Source organism: Molossus molossus, unplaced genomic scaffold, assembly GCF_014108415.1.
Source record: "Molossus molossus isolate mMolMol1 unplaced genomic scaffold, mMolMol1.p scaffold_m16_p_11, whole genome shotgun sequence".
Taxonomy (NCBI): Eukaryota; Metazoa; Chordata; class Mammalia; order Chiroptera; family Molossidae; genus Molossus; species Molossus molossus.
Window position 1 is genome coordinate 18,774,985 of NW_023425346.1, and position 18,513 is coordinate 18,793,497.

Sequence of the window (18,513 nt, forward strand, 5' to 3'; positions counted from 1 at the left end):
GTCCATAACATCCTTCTGGTATTCATGCTAATCTTAAAATATATGATGGTTCAGGTACCAAATTCCATTTTTGCAGATAAATTTGGTTTGGTTGGCGCCATTTTTGCTTTTATTTAAATCTCTTTTATCAGACTACAAGCTCTCCAGTTTGCAATAATTCCTACCATTCACTATTGTTCACAAATAGACTTGTTGTATTCATTTACATTTCCTGTTTGGGCCCTTTAGGCAATTGAATTTGTGACTCTTGGACACACATACACACACCATCAAACTCTAATGCTGCTCTCTAATCTCCTTTCCTTCCCTCCAGCAAATAGAGACATCTTTCTAGGTCAATAAGTACGGAGCTTCATCATTCTTGCTGGTTGCATGCATGGCAATACATTTTATGGCGATGCCATCATTATTTAGGTATTCCCCAACTGCCTCATATTTTGCTATTATTACCACCCTACATTTGAAAACTTTGACCACATATCTTTGCACACTTGTCTTCTCACTTTAGGATAAACTCCTCAAATCTGAATTTCTAGATGACTTCATGTTGTTTCTCCTAGGTTGTCTCTCAGCATGTGGAACCCAGTTGGTCCTTTGCTACTGTTAAGCAGCTGGGTTATAGTAACTTCTCTTTGCACACAACATGAGGATCAAAAAATCCTTTTCAGCCCTGGCCAGTGTGGCTCAGTTGGTTGGAGCATCATCTCATACACCAAAATGTTGTGGGTTCAATTCCTGGTCAGGGCACATACCCAGGTGCTGGGTTTGATCCCCAGTGGGGTACATGTGGGAGGCAACAATGCAGGAGGCAATAGACTGATGATTCTCTCTCTTTCTCCCTCTCCCTTACTCTCTCTCTAAAATCAGTTTGTTTGTTTAAAAACACACACAAACGAAATCCCTTTCAATCAAAGCAAGCCCTCAGTAATGGGTTTTACTTGCAGGAGGAGCCTTCCCCTTCACAGTAGGAAGAATCTCACATGGATTCAGCATGCGCCCGGATCTGTGTGCCCAGGACAATCCAATCAACCCAAAGGAATACCTTGGTTCCTTTTACACAGACTCCTTGGTTCATGATCCTCTGGCCCTCAAGCTGTTAACAGATGTCATAGGAAAGGTAAGCTGGGCCTGCCATTCGGATGGCATATAGAGAGCGGAGTGCAGGATCAGCAACCCGTTACTGGGTCTCTCTCCAAAAAAGGGATGGAAGAAAAGGCAATTGAAGAAAGAACAGGGACAGTGAGATTTGGAATTAAGCTTGTTTGCACACCCTTCTCCATAGAGTGTGTATCACCAGGGAACCATTATATATGCCAGGGAAATCCCAGGTAATCCACATGACTGGGAGTTCCCCAGATCAGCTCCTCTTCCTTAGGGTCATTTCTGTATCCATCCAAGGTGACACATGGTGATGTAATAAGCAGGAAAGGACCAAATTGAAGTCAAATTGACCTGGGTTAAAATCCTGGCTCCACCTCTTACTGATAGGGTAAATTGTAAACCCAACTAAGTAAAGAAAATTGGAACATTAAAGAGCCAGGTAAATGGACCACCTGAAATTTATTTCTGAAATAGCATGGCCTACATTTCAAAAATGATTCTCTCATTTGGCAAAACAAACAAACAAACAAACAAAAACCCAACATGTTAATACTTTAAATCTCACAAGAAAAAATCTTTCCTCTCTTTTAGTCTGCTAGCTGATCTGTGTGTTGCCAGCATCTCTATCCTTAAGTATCCTTTGAAAATGCTAACCCAGCAAGTTAAGACAATTTTAGTGTAAAGGTCAGTCTGATTAGTGAAAAGTCTAAAATAGTATTTCAACTCTGTTTTATCACTGACAGATGTGCATAAAAGGTTTCCAGATTTTCCCAAGGAAAAGAATATTTGGGGTTTTCTAAAATAACATGGTACATGGATTGAGAGTAGATTCAAAGGCATTTAAAATCTTATTTAGCAGAAAAAGAGGCCCATCATCAGAAGGTACAAGTAGTGTTCTATCTCCAGAACAGAGATGTCATCTCACTTTAAAGCTGACTGCCTCTCTGGCTGGAGAAACTCACTAGAACATAAATGTTAAACATTCTGTTTTGGTAATCAATTAAAGTGGTTGAGATGTGTTTCTGAGCCTTTGACCTTTGTGTTTTCCCTGATAAAATGCGTGCTTAGCAGCTGGTTGTGAATTTAATTGTTTTTGGTTTGGACAGAGGGATTACAGGCAGGTGTGTAAGAAGGAAACTGCAAAGAAGAGAAGCTGAAAGAGATTGTGAGCACTGGGCTTTGAGCAATGGAGGAGGGGGGATGGGAAAGTGGTGTGGAATTTTAGTTCCCACCAAGCCTAGTTTTCTTAGAAGTGGCAAAATCAGGAAAGAACACACTTGGCAAATACAACACTGACCTTGTGAGGGGTACCATCAACAGTGAGGGATACTATCAGAATGAGGGATACTTCAAACAGCATTCAGGGCAGTACATATTGGCCTGGGGTCAGAGATGTGGAAGAACATGGCAAAAGCCTTGTGGGTAGACTAGGTAGTGAGCACATATGAGTCCCTCTTAGGAACCCACAGAAAAACTCACAGGGTACTTTGCAAAGTTAGTGGTGCTGAGATCTTACATTCAAACTGGGAAGATTTGAGCCATTATAACTTGAGCATCCAAAGCAAATATAACATCATTTTATGTGACCTTACGGACTGGTGAATCAGAACATATAAGCACTATATATATTAATAATTTAGGATTCTCTTTAAAATATTAATGCTTCTTCATTCTAGTTATAATCACATCAAATTCTCTTAAAAACAATCTCCAAGCCAAAATGATTAAGGAAAGTCCTAGCATGGCAGCTGAGCTAAAGGCCACTGTCCAGGTGAGATAGAGAGGATAGCATGCTATGGAGGTCTCCAGGACAGAAAAAAAGGAACTCATGGGATATTTGATGTGTTTGAGAAGATGAGACAATGATCGCCAGGCATAGAACAGATCTGTTGATGCAATAGGGACAGACAAGCAGTACGTGCATAGAAAATAAGGTAAATGAAAGAAAAGGAAATAATTAACTCCAAGAAAAAAACATTCATATCACAGCAGATAATCATTGTACATTACTTAATCAGCAGTGAACAATACTTACAGTCATAATTTTGTAAATACTAAGTACAGGCTTAATTGAAAATTGTATTTCTACTGGGAAAATGGAGAAAAAAAATTGGGGTAAAAAAGAAATTCTCAATGATTATCATAGGAAGTCAGTAAATATTCTCTATAGTTAATAAATCAAGAAACAATAGTATATGCTTATTATCTGAAATTATGAGAGTAATTATCAAAAGTTGCAGATTAAAAAGGTAAAAGTGGAAGAAAAATGGCAGCGGACTGAATGGAAGCTACACAGACCATCTCCCAGGGCAAAACTAATTACAACTAAAATAAAGACAAATCTTCGGGAAAAAGCAACAGAAAAGCAGCTGGAAAGGACCATATAACCAGGGACATTGAATCAAGCTTTATATGTCTGCAGAGGTGCCAGAGGGTGGTGGGCTGAAAGCCCACGAACAGCAGAGGTCTTAGCTATGAGCAGCGCCGTCAGGGTTAAAATCCTAAGCCAGCTCCACAGCACAGAGGGCTGGGTCAGAGCATTAAATTAGCTACAACCATTTACCTTGGGCTCTGGCAGAGGGAGGGCAGACTGGACTGGAGCTCTGTGGGGACACCCAGAAATTGGAGGGCACAGAGAGTTATTGCTGAGTCACGGCCACCCAGGACAGTGGCCAGCTTGCTCCTTCCCGGAGCTCTGGAGAGAAGCAGCAGCCCCTCCCTCAGAGATTCAGTCCCACCAAGCTGGGCCAAAACAATGCAAATTGAGGCTCATTAACAACCAGCATCTGCCCCACTCTCTAAAAATCCTCTTACACTGAACACCTGAGGGAGTTTCTCATGCAGCTGATGGCTACAGCCCAAGGCCCCAAGTAACTGAGACTAATAGCCTCCAGGCAAAAAGCTATAGGCTAACTGATACCCAGGAAAGTAAGACTTGACACTGGTGTTTAACGTGGGTCCTCCCACGCTCATCCAAACCCAGTAGAGGGAGCCACAAACAGCCAAACACTAACACGCAAGGGGAAAATTTGGCAGGCTCCAAAACCCACTGAGATAGCCAAAATGGTGAAACAAAGAAAGAAATCCCAAATGAAAGAACAAGAGAACTCTACCAAAGATGAGATAAATGAAATGCAGTTAAGCAAGTTACGAGAGGTAGAGTTCAGAGACATGATCTTGAGTAAGGCCACTACATAATATTGAAAGGATCCATCAACACCATGAGTAAAGATATAGAAACACTGAAAACCAACCAAGTGGAAATGAAGAATGACATAGCAGAAATAAAGAACATGTTGGAAGGACTAACCAGCAGAGTAGAGGAAGCTGAAGACTGGATCAGTGAATTAGAAGACAAGGTAGAAAAAATCAACCAATCAGAAAACCAAAAGGAAAAAACAGAAAGACAGTTTAAGAGAACTGTGGGACAACTGGAAATGTAATAACATTCACATCATAGGAGTCCCCGAGAAGAAGAAAATGAGCAACGGTTAGAGAATATATGTGAAGAAATAGTGACAGAAAACTTCCCTAACTGGGTGAAGGAAAAAGACATTCAAGTTCAAGAAGCACAAAGAGCCCCAAGTAAGAAGAACCGAAACAGGCCCACAACAAGACACATAGTCATTAAAATGCCAAAAATTAAAGACAAAGAGAGAATCCTAAAGGCAGCAAGAGATAAGCAACAGGTTACCTACAAAGGGACCCCCATAAGGCTATCATCTGACTTCTCAACAGAAACACTACAAGCCAGAAGGGAATGGCATGAAGTAATCAAGGTCATAAAAAACAAGGATCTGAATTTAAGACTACACTATTCAGCAAGGCTAACATTCAAAATAGAAAGTTAAATAAAGAGCTTCCCAGACAAAAAAAGGCTAAGGGAATATATTAGGACCAAACCAGCACTGTAAGAAATGTTAAACGAACTACTATAATTAGTAGAAGAAATAGGAAGAAAAAATAAAAACACTAAACAAAAATGGCAATAAATAAGTACATATCGCCCTGGCCAGTTTGGCTCAGCGGTTAGAGCATCGGCCTGCGGTACAGAGAGACCCGGGTTCGGTTCCCGCTAAGGGCATGTACTTCGGTTGCAGTTTGTCCCCGGCCCTGGTTGGTCGTGCGGGTGGCAGCCACTCGATGTGTCCCTTCACGTCGATGTTTCTCTCTCTCTCTCTCTCTCTCTCTCTCTCTCTCTCTCTCTCTTCCTCTCTCTCCCTCCCACTCTATCTGTACAAAAAATGGAAGAATATCCTCAGGTGAGGATAAAAAAAAAAAAGAAAGTACATATCAATAATCACTTTAAATGTAAATGGATTGAATGCTCCGAAAAAAAGACACACAGTAGCTGATTGGATAAGAAAGTATGACTCATATATATGATATATATGTTGTTTACAAGAGACCCACCTCACAACAAAAGATTCACATAGGTTAAAAGTGAAGAGATGAAAAAAAATCTACCAAGCAAATGAAAAGGAAAAAGAAGCTGGGGTAGCAATACTCATATCTGATAAAAAATAGATTTCAAAATGAAAGCCATAACTAGACACAAAAAGACTACTACATAATATTGAAAGGATCTATCCATCAGAAAGATATAGCGTTGGTAAACATGTATGCACCCAATACAGGAGCACCAAAATATATTTAAAATCTTCTGGAAGACTTCAAAGGAGAAATCAACAGCAATACAATTATAGCAGGGAACTTCAACACCCCGCTGACATCACTGGATAGATCATCTAGACAAACAATTAACAAGGAAAAAGAGCCCTGGCCAGTTTGGCTCAGCGGTTAGAGCGTCGGCCTGCGGTCCGGAGAGACCCGGGTTCGGTTCCCGCTAAGGGCACGTACTTCGGTTGCAGTTTGTCCCCGACCCTGGTTGGTTGTGTGGGTGGCAGCCACTCGATGTGTCCCTTCACATCGATGTTTCTCTCTCTCTCTCCCTTCCTCTCTCTCCCTCCCATTCTATCTGTACAAAAAATGGAAAAATATCCTCGGGTGAGGATAAAAAAAAAAAAAAAAAAAAAAAAAAAAAAAAAAAACAAGGAAAAAGAGACTATAAATGAAGCACTAGATCAAATGGATTTAATAGATATCTACAGAGAATTACACCCCGAAACTGCAGAATTCACATTCTTCTCAAGTGCACATAGGACATTCTCAAAGACAGACCACATGTTAGGACACACACGAAATCTCTACAAGTTCAAGAAGATTGAAATCATATCAAGCATCTTCTCAGATCACAATGGCATGAAACTAGAAATCAACTGCAACAAGAATGTGCAAAGACATTTAAATACATGGAGGCTAAATAGCATGTTATTAAACAATGAATGGGTTACCAAGGAGATCAAGGGAGAAATTAAAAATTACCTGGAAACCAATGAAAATGAACACACAACAACACAAAATCTATGGGATGTAGCAAAAGCAGTTCTAAGAGGGAAGTTCATAGCACCACAGGCCTACCTCAAGAAACAAGAAAAATTTCTAATTGACTATCTAACCTCACAACTTGAAGAACTGGAAAGAAAACACCAGAGCAAGTAGAAGGCAGGAAATAGTAAAGATTAGAGCAGAAATAAACGACATGGAAACCAAAAAAACAATTCAAAGGATCAATGAAAAAACTTGTTGTTTGATGATTTGTTGATGGCGGCCATTCTGACAGGTGTGAGGTGATGCCTCATTGTTGTTTTAATTTGCATCTCTCTGATGATTAGTGATGTTGAGCATTTCTTAAAGTTGCTTTTAAAAGTATATAAGCATTGCAATAAATAAATTCTCCTAATGACAGTATCTTTTTCCCAAGTTTCTAAATATCCAGGCTTCATCTTCAACCAAGAATCATCAGAATTTTCCCCTGGAAATGGGGGAACTACAGGACTACTCATGTCATCACACACAACATCCTGTTCCAAATTGAACTCCCTACTCCTGCCAGCTTTTTTTTTTTTGCATTTTGTACTTTCCAGTGGTATCCATTAATTTGTTGATGTGTTTCTGCATGCCTGAGAAATTTGGTGGAAAATGATAGTACAACTAAGTGTAGAAATAAAAATAGGAATGAAGATGAAGTGGGAATAAAAGCTCTGGAAATTCCATTCTCCTGAAGCAAATAGCAAATGATGCTAAGATGTTAATACTTTATAGTCATACCTATAAAAGATAGATCTTGAGTAAATTATTTGATTTCTCTAAGCTTGAATTTCCTTACTAATAAAATAGAGATAAAAATAGTACCTAACTTGCCCTGGCCGGTTTGGCTCAGCGGTTAGAGCGTTGGCCTGTGGTCCAGAGAGACCCAGGTTCGGTTCCCGTTAAGGGCATGTACCTTGGTTGCAGTTTGTCCCTGGCCCTGGTTGGGTTGTGTGGATGGCAGCCACTCGATTTGTCCCTTTCACGTCGATGTTTCTCTCTCTCTCCCTCCCTCCCACTCTATCTGAACAAAAAATGGAAAAATGTCCTCGGGTGAGGATAAAAAATAAAAAAAGTAAAAAAAATAGTACCTAACTCTTGGGGCTGTTGGCAGGGGAAAATAAGATAACCACATAAAGCATATGGCACAATTCCAGTCTCAAAGTAAGTGCTCAATAAAAGCATTTGATAAAGGTGCATCCAGGCTTTGAAGAATGAAACTACAGTGAAAACCACTGGGACAATATCAACTAATTTGAAAGTTTTCAAACTATCTTGAAATATTAGCAACTTCAGAATTATAAAATCATGAAAAATTGAGATATAGAAAACAAATTTACCTAAATTAAACTTCACAACAAACAAAACACGTCTCTGCCTGAAACAATAATGTAAAGTAAGGCTTAGACAAACACTCACATATAGAATCTAAAGAATAAAATAAACAAACACATATATGCATAACCAATGGACACAGCCAATAGCATGGGGAAGGCAGGAGGGGGTGGGAGCGGGGAGGAGGAGGTCAGTGGGGGAGGAAAGTGGGAAATGAAAGATGAACAACTTTTAAAATAATAATAATAAAATAAATGAACAAACAAAATTGAAACAGACTCATACATACAGAGAACAGACCAATGGTTGCCAGAAGGGGGACTGGGTGAAAAAGGTGAAGGGATTAAGAAGTATAAATTGGTAGTTAAAAAATAGTAATGAGAATGTAAAGTATAGCATATGGAATATAGTCAGTAATGTTGTAATAACTATGTACAGTGCCGGGTGGGAACCAGAAATACCGAAGGAAACACTTTGTAAAGTATGATTGCCCAATTCCTATGCTGGGCACCTGAAACTAATACAAAATAATACTGAATGTAAACTGTAATTGAAAATTAAAAATTGAACTGCCATTTGACCCAGTGATCCCACTTCTAGGAATATACCCTAAGAAGCCTGAAACACCAATCAGAAAGAATATATGTACCCCCATGTTTGGAGCAGCACTATTTACAATAGCTAAGATCTGGAAACAGCCCAAGTGTCCATCAGTAGATGAATGGATAAAAAAGCTGTGGTACATATACACAATGGAGTACTATGTAGCTGTAAGAAATATCTCTTATCCTTTGAGACAACATGGAGGAACCTGGAAAGTATTATCTTAAGTGAAATAAGCCAAGCAGAGAAAGACAAATATCACATGATCTCAGTTATTTGTGGAATATAATGAACATAACAGTCTGAGGAACGGGGTAGACCCAGAGACATGGAAGTAGGATACAGACTGACAATCCCCTGTCGGGGGGGGGGGGGGGAGATAAACCACAAAACTTATATGCATGTATGTATGAACAATGGACATGGACAACAAAGGTGGGGACAGGGTGGGGAGGGAGGGGAAGGGGGGAATCAGTGGGGGGAAAAAGAGAAACATCTGTAACAGAAATAAATTAATTAATTAAAATAAAATAAAATTTAAGAAAAACAAATACTAAAAATAAATAAAATGTAAAATGTCATGTTTAATTTAAAAAGTAAAATAAGGCTTAGATCCTCTATGGAGATTAAATCAAAAGTGAAGATGGAAAGAGAGTAGAAAGGGAAAAATCTAGAAAGTCACGCACATGCCCAGAGCAGGATGCATCTCAGAAGAGATATAGTAGGACCCTAAGCTTTAACTTCTTCCTGATCTTTAGTCTCACCATTAGCAGGAAGTGAACACTAAGGCAGAGTTGTAAACAGCCTGGCAAAGTGCTGAAGGAATGATAAACACGGAGCCAGTCTGCAAAGACTGGGAGAGGATTTTCTCCTTTTCTTTTTTTTCTTGTTCTCTTTGCACTAGGCATTTAAGGAAATCTTTATTGAAACGTGAGCTGATGTAAAGCTTAAGAAACAGACACTTCAGACACCACGTGAAAGAATAAATCTTTTTTAAGTAGTTTAGAAAAATAAATAAAATAAAATAAAGAGCTACGAAACACAGTGAGAAACAACAACAAACCCAGAGAAGGAAATATCTGATACCAAAGTTCCCACATTCTAATGTGGTATTCAATAATCTAGCTTTCAATAAAAAATTAAGAAGCATGCAAAGAAATAAGAAGGAATAACCCATTTTTATGGGGGAAAAAAAGCAGAAATTGTCACTGGAGAAACATTAGACTTACTTGACAAAGACTTTCTTTTTTAAACTCATAGTTATTGTTGAATGTATTACAGATGTCCCCCGTTTTTCCCCATTGAACCCCTCCTCCCCCATCCTGTTCCCCTCCTGCCTTCCCCACACTATTGTTAGTATCCATTGATTATGCATATATGCATAGTTCTTTGGTTTATCTCATCCCAGCCTCCCTCCCCCCTTCCCTTTGAGGTTCATCAGTCTAACAACAAATTTGTACTTCTTGATTCCTTCATCTGTTTCACCTGTCCCCACACCCCCACCCATTTGGCAAGCAACAAAAAGTTCTCTGTATCTATGAGTCTGTTTCTGTTCTGCTTGCTCATTTTGTTCGTACATTCAACTGTAGATAGATATGTATTAGTTGCCATTTTATTGTTCATAGTTTTGTTCTTCTTCTTCAAGAAGACCCTTCAACATTTCATGTAATACTGGTTTGGTGGTGATGAATTCCTTTAGCTTTTTCTTGTCTGGGAAACTCTTGATATATCCATCCATTCTAAATGATAGCTTTGCAGGATAGAGTAATCTTGATCGTAGGTCTTTGCTTTTCATTACCTTGAATATCTCTTGCCACTCCTTTCTGGCCTGCAAAGTTTCTTTTGAGAAATACACTGACAGTCGTATGGGAGCTCCTCTGTAGTTATCAAACTGCTTTTCTCTTGCTGCTTTTAAGACTCTCCCTTTGTATTAACTTTTTTGATGATGATGTGTCTTGGTGTGGACCTCTTTGGGTTCATCATGGTTGGGACTCTCTGTGCTTCCTGGACTTGTATGTCTATTTCCTTCACCAAGTTAGGGAAGTTTTCTGTCATTATTGTTTCAAATAGATTTTCACTTTCTTGCTTTCCCTGTCCTTCTGGCACCCCTATGATGTGAATGTTGGCACTCTTGAAGTTGTCCCAGAGGCTCCTTACACTATCCTTATTTTATTGGATTCTTTTCTCTTTTTGCTGTTCTGATTGGGTGTTTTCTGCTTCCTTATGTTTCAAATCGATAGTTTGCTTCTTGGCTTTACCTACTCTACTATTGATTCCCTGTAAATTATTCTTTATTTCAGTTAGTGCATCCTTCATTTCTGACTGGTCCTTTTTGATGTTGTAGATGTTCTCACCAAGTTCCTTGGAGGTCTCCTTAAGTTCCCTGAAGGTCTCATTAAGTCCCTTATATGTCTCACCAAGTTTTTGAGCAACCTTATAACCTTTAGCTTTTGCTTGTCTTAGAAACTCTTGTGTTCTAAACTCTGCATATGATTTACTGCTTGTCTCTATTTTGTGTAGTTATTTTCCTTGGGTTTTGTTCTTTTATTTCATTTGAGACATGTTTGTTTGTCTCCTCATTTTGGCTGCTTCTCTGTAATTGTTTCTATGTATTAGGTAGAGTTTCTATGTCTCCTAGGCTTCTTAGGATGGCCTATTGTTGTGGTGTTCTGCAGAATCCAGTGGCACAGCCTGCCTGATCACCCCAGGTGGGCCCTCGAGGTGCACCCCTAGTGTGGACTGTACATCCTTCTGTTGTAATTGAGTCTTGATTGCTGTTGGCACATCAGTGGAAGAGATTTACTCAGGCTGATCAGCTGCAAGGATTGGCTGTGCCCACTGATCACTGGTCTCTGACTACCTTGGAGGATCAGCTATGTAGGGGCCTACCACTCAGAGCAAGACTTACTTCATCAGGGCTCTGGTACCCACTGAGTCTTCTCATTGACTGTGTCACTCGTGGAGGTGGTTGGGTGGTGGTATTTCAATGTGGTCTGAAGCTGTCCACTGGGTGTGCTGGCTCTGGGGCAAGGTCAGCCACTGCCTGTGTTCTATCCAGGGCCAGCTGGCATGAGCTACAAAGTGATCTGCAGATGGCTGCTTCTTGTGCTAGGCTTGGAGGTGTTCATGAAAAGCCAAGTTGTGAACCAAGGGTGGTTGCTGCTTGTGCCAGGCCTGGGACCACTTAATGAGAGGCATGGGGCTGGCTGAGACCAGATGGTGCTTATTTGAGAAATTTGAGGAAACTCTGAAGCAGGATCCAAGACAGGCCAATCCAATGGTAAAGCCTTTGGAAACAGCTTTGGTGGGCCCAAAAGTTGGGTGGGGCCAGGCAAACAGTGTGAGCCAAATTGCTGGCGTCCCAGATATGGTGCTGTCTGCCACTCTAGGAAAGGGCTCACCAAAGCAACATCAGCCTTCGACAACACATCTGTCCAGGAGAAAGCCGCCTCTCCAACCCTCGTCCCAAGGCCAAACAGCTCAGTTCTTCCCTGTATGTCTCTGCTGCCCCTCAAGCTGACTTCCCTCTGAGTTTAGAGGGAGTAAGTCTGAGTAACTCCATGCATGGGCCGTTTAAGAGGAACTGCCTGGGGCTCCCACAGCCACAGTCTCCCTTTGCCTCAGTTCCTGCTGGTTTTTCCAGCCAGAAGTTATAAGGACTTTTCTTCCTGGCACTAGAACCCTGAGCTGGGTGTCTGGTGTGGAATGAGGACCCCTCACTTCTCAGGGAGTGTCCCTCCTAACTTTTATCAATCACACATGGGTGTAAGACCAGCCCCTCTGTGCCTTTGTCCCTCCTACCAGTCTTGGTGTGGCAGCTGATTTAACTTGGTAGTTGTAGAACTTCCATTCAGTTCAGTTTCAGGGGGTTCAGAATGATCATTGTGTTGTAGTTTAGTTGTAATTTTGATGTGGTTGTGGGAATAGGTGATACCACGTTTACCTTTGACAATGGCTTTAAATCAACAGTCCTAAATATGCTCAAAGAGATAAAGAAAATCATAGACTAAGAGCTAAAGAAAACCAGGAGAATGGTGTTTGAACAGAAGAAACTATCAATAAATATATAGAAACTACTAAAAAAATAACTAAATAAAAATTCTGGAGTACAAAAGTACAATGACTTTAATGAAAAATTTACCAAAAGGTCATATATCTGACAAGGAACTTATATCCAAATATATAAAGAATTCTTACAACTCAATAAAAAAAGACATATAACCCAATTAAATTGGACAGAGGAGAATATCTCCAGGAAAGATTTGTAAATGGTCAAGAACACCTATAAAGATGCTCAAAATCATGAGTCATCAGGGAAATGCAAATCAAAATTACAATGAGATACCAATTCACACTCACAAGGATAACTATAATTTTTAAATATGGAAAGTGTTGGACTCCAAAATGGCAGCTGAATGAATGGAAGCTACACAGACCATCTCCCAGGACCAAACTGGAATTACAACAAAGAAAAAATGTCAGGAAAAAGCAAAGGAAAAGCATCAGAGAGGACCCATATAACCAGAAACAGGAAAAAGGACACTGAATCAAAACTGGTAGGAACTGTGAAGGCGCGAGAGGGCAGGCTGTGAGTCCATGAACAGCAGCTGTTTTAGCTATCAGCAGCTCCCTTGGAGTTGAAATTCCAAGCCAGCTCCACGGCACAGAGGGCCAAGACAGAGAACTAATTAGGTACAGCCACTCACCTTGGGCTCTGTTGGAGAGAGGGTGAATTGAACTGGAACTGTGTGGAGACTCAGGAGCTTGGAGAGGTGAGAAGACAATGAAAGTTTTTTGCTGAATCACTCCCTCACAGGACAGTAGTCATCTTACTCAAAAAGCCCCTTCCCAGAGTCCCGGAAAGAAGCAACAACTCCTCCCTCAGGAAACACCATCATGTTGTCCATAGTGGCTGCACGAGTCTGCATTCCCACCAGCAGTTTACTAGAGTCCCCTTTTCTCCACACCCTATCCAGCACTTGTTGTTTGATGATTTGTTGATGGCAGCCATTCTGGCAAGTGTGAGGTGATACCTCACAGTCGTTTTAATTTGCAGCTTTCTGATGATTAGTGATGTTGAGCACTTCTTCATATGTCTCTTGGCCATTTGTATGTCCTTTTTGGAGAGGTGTCTATTTAGGTCCTCTGCCCATATTTTAATTGAGTTCTTTGTCTTCCTTTTGTTGAGTTGAATGAGCACTCAATATATTTTGGAAATTAACCACTGAACTGATGTATTGTTGGCAATTATGCTCTCCCATATAGTGGGTTCCCCTTCCATTTTGATGGTTGTTTCTTTTGCCGTGCAAAAGATTTTTAGGTTGATGTAGTCCCATGTATTATTTTTTCCTTTGTTTCTGTTGCCTTAGGTGATGTATCACTGAAAATTATGCTGCGTATGATGTCTGAAATTTTGTTGCCTGCATTTTCTTCTAGGTTTTTATGGATTCACAAGTCACATTTAAGTCTTTTATCCATTTTGAGTTTATTCTTGTGTATGGTGTAAGTCGATGGTCTAGTTTCATTTTTTTGCATGTAGCTGTCCAATTTTCCTAACCATTTATTAAAGAGGCTGTCTTTACTCCATTGTATGCTCTTGCCACCTTTGTCAAATATTAATTAAGCATAATGCCTTAGGTCAATTTTGAGGTTCTCTGTTCTGTTCCATTGATCTGCATGCCTGTTCTTGTGCCAGTACAAGGCTGTTTTGATTACAATGGCTTTGTAGTGTAACCTGATATCCGGTATTGTGATCCCACCTACTTTGTTTGTTTTGTTTGTTTTCAAAATGTCTGTGGCCATTCGGGGTCTTTTCTGGTTCCATATGAACTTTTGAAGTATTGGTTCTCGTTCTGTGAAATATGTCATTGGTATTTTCATGGGGATTGCATTGAGTCTATAAATTGCTTTGAGTAGTATGGACATTTTAATGATAATTCTTCCAATCCATGAAAAAGGCATGTGCTTCCACTTTTTTTATATCTTCCTCTATTTCTTTTTTTCAATGTCCTATAGTTTTCTGCAAATAGGTCCTTTATTTCTTTGGGTAAGTTTATTCCTAGGTATCTTAAATTTTTTTGCCATGATATGGTAAATGGGATTGTTTTTTTTTAGTTTCTCTTTCTGTGAGTTCATCATTGGTGTATAAGAATGCCATCGATTTCTTGATGTTAATTTTGTATGCTGCTACGTTGTCACATTTGATTAAATCTAAAGTTTTGATAGAGTCTTTAGGGTTTTCCATGTACAATATCATGTCATCTGCGAATAATGATAGTTTCAATTCCTCCTTTCCAATTTGGATCCCTTTTTTTTTGTTTCTTCATGTCTTATTGCTGTGGCTAAGACTTCCAGTACTATGTTAAATAAGAGAGGTGAAAGTGGGCATCACTGTCTTGTTCCTGTTCTTAAGGGAAATGCTTTTAGTTTTTGCCCATTGAGTATGATGTTGGCTGTAGGTATTTCATATACAGCCTTTATTATGTCGAGATATGATCCCTCTATTCCCACCGCGTTTTTATCAGAAATGGGTACTGGATTTTGCTTTTTCGGTATCTATTGATATGATCATATGGTTTTTATCTTTCATTTTGTTTACGTGGTGTATCACATTTATTGATTTGCAAATATTGTATCAGCCTTGATTCTTTAGGATGAATCCCACTAGTTATGATCAATAATTTTTTTAATGTATTGCTGAATCCCATTTGCTAGTATTTTGTTCAAGATTTTGGCATCTACATTCATCAGAAATATTGGCCTGTAGTTTTCTTTCTTTGTAGTGTCCTTATCTGATTTTGGAATTAAAATTATGCTGGCCTCATAAAACGAGTTTGGAAGTCTTCCTTCCTGCTTATTGGATTTTTTGGAACAGTTTGAGGAGAATGGGTGTTAGTTCTTCTTTGAATGTTCGGTAAAACTCCCCCGTGAAGCCGTCCAGGCCCGGGCTTTTGTTTGCTTAGAGAGTCTTGATTACATCTTCAATTTCCTTAGTTGTTATTGGTCTGTTCAAGTTTTCTATCTCTTCCCAGTTCAGTTTTGGGAGACTATGTGTTTCTAGAAATGTGTCCATTTTGCTTAGATTGTCCAATTTGTTATCACATAATTGTTCATAGTATTTGTTAATTATCCTTTGTATATCTGTGGTGTCAGTTGTTACTTTTCCTATTTCATTTCTGATTTTGTGTATTTGGGTTCTCTTTCTTTGTTTCTTGGTGAGTCTAGCTAAGGGTCCATCAATCCTGTTTATTTTTTCAAAAAACTAGCTCTTTGTTTCATTGATCCTTTGAATTGTTTTGTTTTTGTTTTGTTTTGTTTTGTTGGTCTCTATGTTTTTTATTTCTGCTCTGATCTTTACTATTTCCTTCCTTCTACTTGCTCTGGTGATTTTCTTGTTGTTTGCTTTCAATTTCTTTAAGTTGTGAGGTTAGATAGTAATTGAGAAATTTTTCTTGTTTCTTGAGGTTGGCCTGTAGTGCTATGAACTTCCCTTTCAGAACTGCTTTCGTTGCATCCCATAGATTTTGTGTTGTTGTGTGTTCATTTTCATTGGTTTCTAGGAAGTTTTAAATTTCTTCCTTGATCATCATGGTAAACCATTCATTGTTCAATAACATGCTATTTAGCCTCCATATGTTCAAATATCTTTGCATGTTTTTGTTGTAATTGATTTCTAGTTTCATGCCATTGTGATCTGAGAAGATGCTTGATATGATTTCAATCTTCTTGAATTTGTAGAGACTTAGTTTGTGTCCTAACATGTGGTTTATCTTTGAGAATGTCCCATGTGCACTTGAGAAGAATGTGAATTCTGCAATTTTGTGGTATAATTCTCTGTAAATATCTATTACATCCATTTGATCTAGTGCATCATTTAGAGTCTCTGTTTCCTTGTTAATTTTTTGTCTAGAGAATCTATCCAGTGATGTCACTGGGGTGTTGAAGTCCCCTGCTATGATTGTATTGCTGTCAATTTCTCCTTTGTAGACATCCAGAAGATTTTTAATATATTTTGGTGCTCCTATATTGGGTGCATATATGTTTACCAAGGTTATATCTTCCTGTTGGATAGATCCTTTCAATATTATGTAGTAGCCTTCTTTGTCTCTAGTTATGGCATTCATTTTAAAATCTACTTTATCAGATATGAGTATTGCTACCCAAGCTTTTTTTTCTTTTCTGATTGCTTGGTAGATTTTTTTCATCCCTTCACTTTCAACCTATGTGAGTCCTTTGTTGTGAGGTGGGTCTCTTATAAACAACATATATGTGAGTCATGCTTTCTTATCCAATCAATCGGCTACTCTTCTTTTTATTGGAGCATTCAATCCATTTACATTTAAAATTATTATTGATATGTACCTATTTATTGCCATTTTTGTTTATTGTAGTTATATTTTTCTTCCTATTTCTTTTACTACTTACAGCCACCCTTTTAACATTTTTTGCAGTGCTGATTTGGTGCTAACATATTTCCTTAGCCCTTTTTTGGGGGGGGGGGGTCTGGGAAGCTCTTTATTTCACCTTCTATTTTGAATGATAGCCTTGCTGAATATGGTAGTCTTGGATTCAGATCCTTGTTTTTCATGACCTTGATTACTACATGCCATCCCCTTCTGGCTTGTAGTGTTTCTATTGGGAAATCAGATGATAGCCTTGTGGGGGTTCTTTTGTAGGTAACCTGTTGCTTACCTCTTGATGCCCTTAGGATTCTCTCTTTGTCTTTAATTTTTGGCACTTTAATTATTAGGTGTCTTGGTGTGGGCCTGTGTGTGTTCTTCTTCCTCAGGGCTTTGTGTGCTTCTTTCTGCTATGTCATTCTTGAAAGCCTTTTTCCTTCACTCAGGGAAGTTTTCTGTCACTATTTCTTCAAATATATTCTCTAACCCTTGCTTGTTTTTTTCTTGTTCTGGAACTCCTATGATATGGATGTTGTTATATTTTAGGTTGTCCCATAGTTCTTTTAAGCTGTCTTTCTATTTTTTAATGGTTTTCTCTTTTTGGTTTTCTGATTGGTTGATTTTTTTTCTACACTGTCTTCTAATTCACTGGTCTGGTCTTCAGCTTCCTCTACTCTGCTGGTTATTCCTTCCAATGTGTTCTTTCTTTCTTCTATGTCATTCTTCATTTCCACTTGGTTGGTTTTCAATGTTTCTATATCTTTACTCATGGTCTTGAGCTTCCTCAAGATCATTGCTCAGGCCCTGGCCAGTTTTGCTCAGTGGTTAGAGCATTGGCCCATGGACCAGAGAGTCCCAGTTTCAGTTCCCACTAAGGGCACATACCTTGGTTGCAATTTGTCCCTGTCCCCAGTTGGGATTATGTGGGTGGCAACCAGTCAATGTGTCTCTCTCACATCAATGTTTCTCTCTCCCTCTTCCTCCCTCTCTCTGGCTCTATCTGAAGATAAATGCAAAAATGTCCTCGGGTGAGGATAAAAAAAAAAAAATCATTGTTCTGAACTCTACCTCTGATAACTTGCTTAACTGCATTTCATTTATTTTATATTCAGTAGAGTTCTCATGTTCTTTCATTTGGGATTTGTTTCTTTGTTTCACCATTTTGGCTATCTCAGTGGGTTTTGGAACTGTCAAATTTCCCCTGTGGGTGTTGGTGTTCTGCTGTTTGTGGCTCCCTCTACTAGGTTTGGACGAGTGTGGGAGGACCTACATTAAACACCACTGTCAAGTCTTACTTCTCTGGGTAGATTTGCAAGCCCAGGAAAAGTGCAGTTATCCTCTAGCCTTTTGCCTGGAGGCTATTAGTCTCAGTTCCTTGATGAGCCTTGGATTGTAGCCCTTAGTTGAATGAAAAACTCCCTCAGGTGTTCAGCATAAGAGGATGTCCAGAGGGTGGGGCAGATGCTGATTATTAATCAGCCTCAATTTGCATTTCTCTGTCCCTGCTGGGTGGGGTTAAATCTCCAAGGCAGGGGCTGCCACTTCTCTCCAGGGCTCCTGGAAGCAACTCCTTAAGCAAGATGGCCACTGTTGTGTGAGGGCATGACTCAGCAAAAACACTCAGCATCCTCCAAATCCCAGGTCT

The 18,513-nt window shown here is 39.4% G+C and overlaps 1 protein-coding gene across 3 annotated transcripts in view; it reads left to right on the forward strand.

The window, feature by feature from the left end:
* ACMSD (aminocarboxymuconate semialdehyde decarboxylase) overlaps positions 1-18,513 on the forward strand; it is a 78,256-nt gene that overhangs the window by 41,503 nt on the left and 18,240 nt on the right. For all 3 annotated transcript variants that reach the window (XM_036254411.1, XM_036254409.1, XM_036254412.1), the window contains one exon: positions 945-1,117. In XM_036254411.1, the coding sequence (XP_036110304.1) occupies positions 945-1,117 (173 nt within the window). The remainder of the gene's footprint in view (positions 1-944; positions 1,118-18,513) is intronic.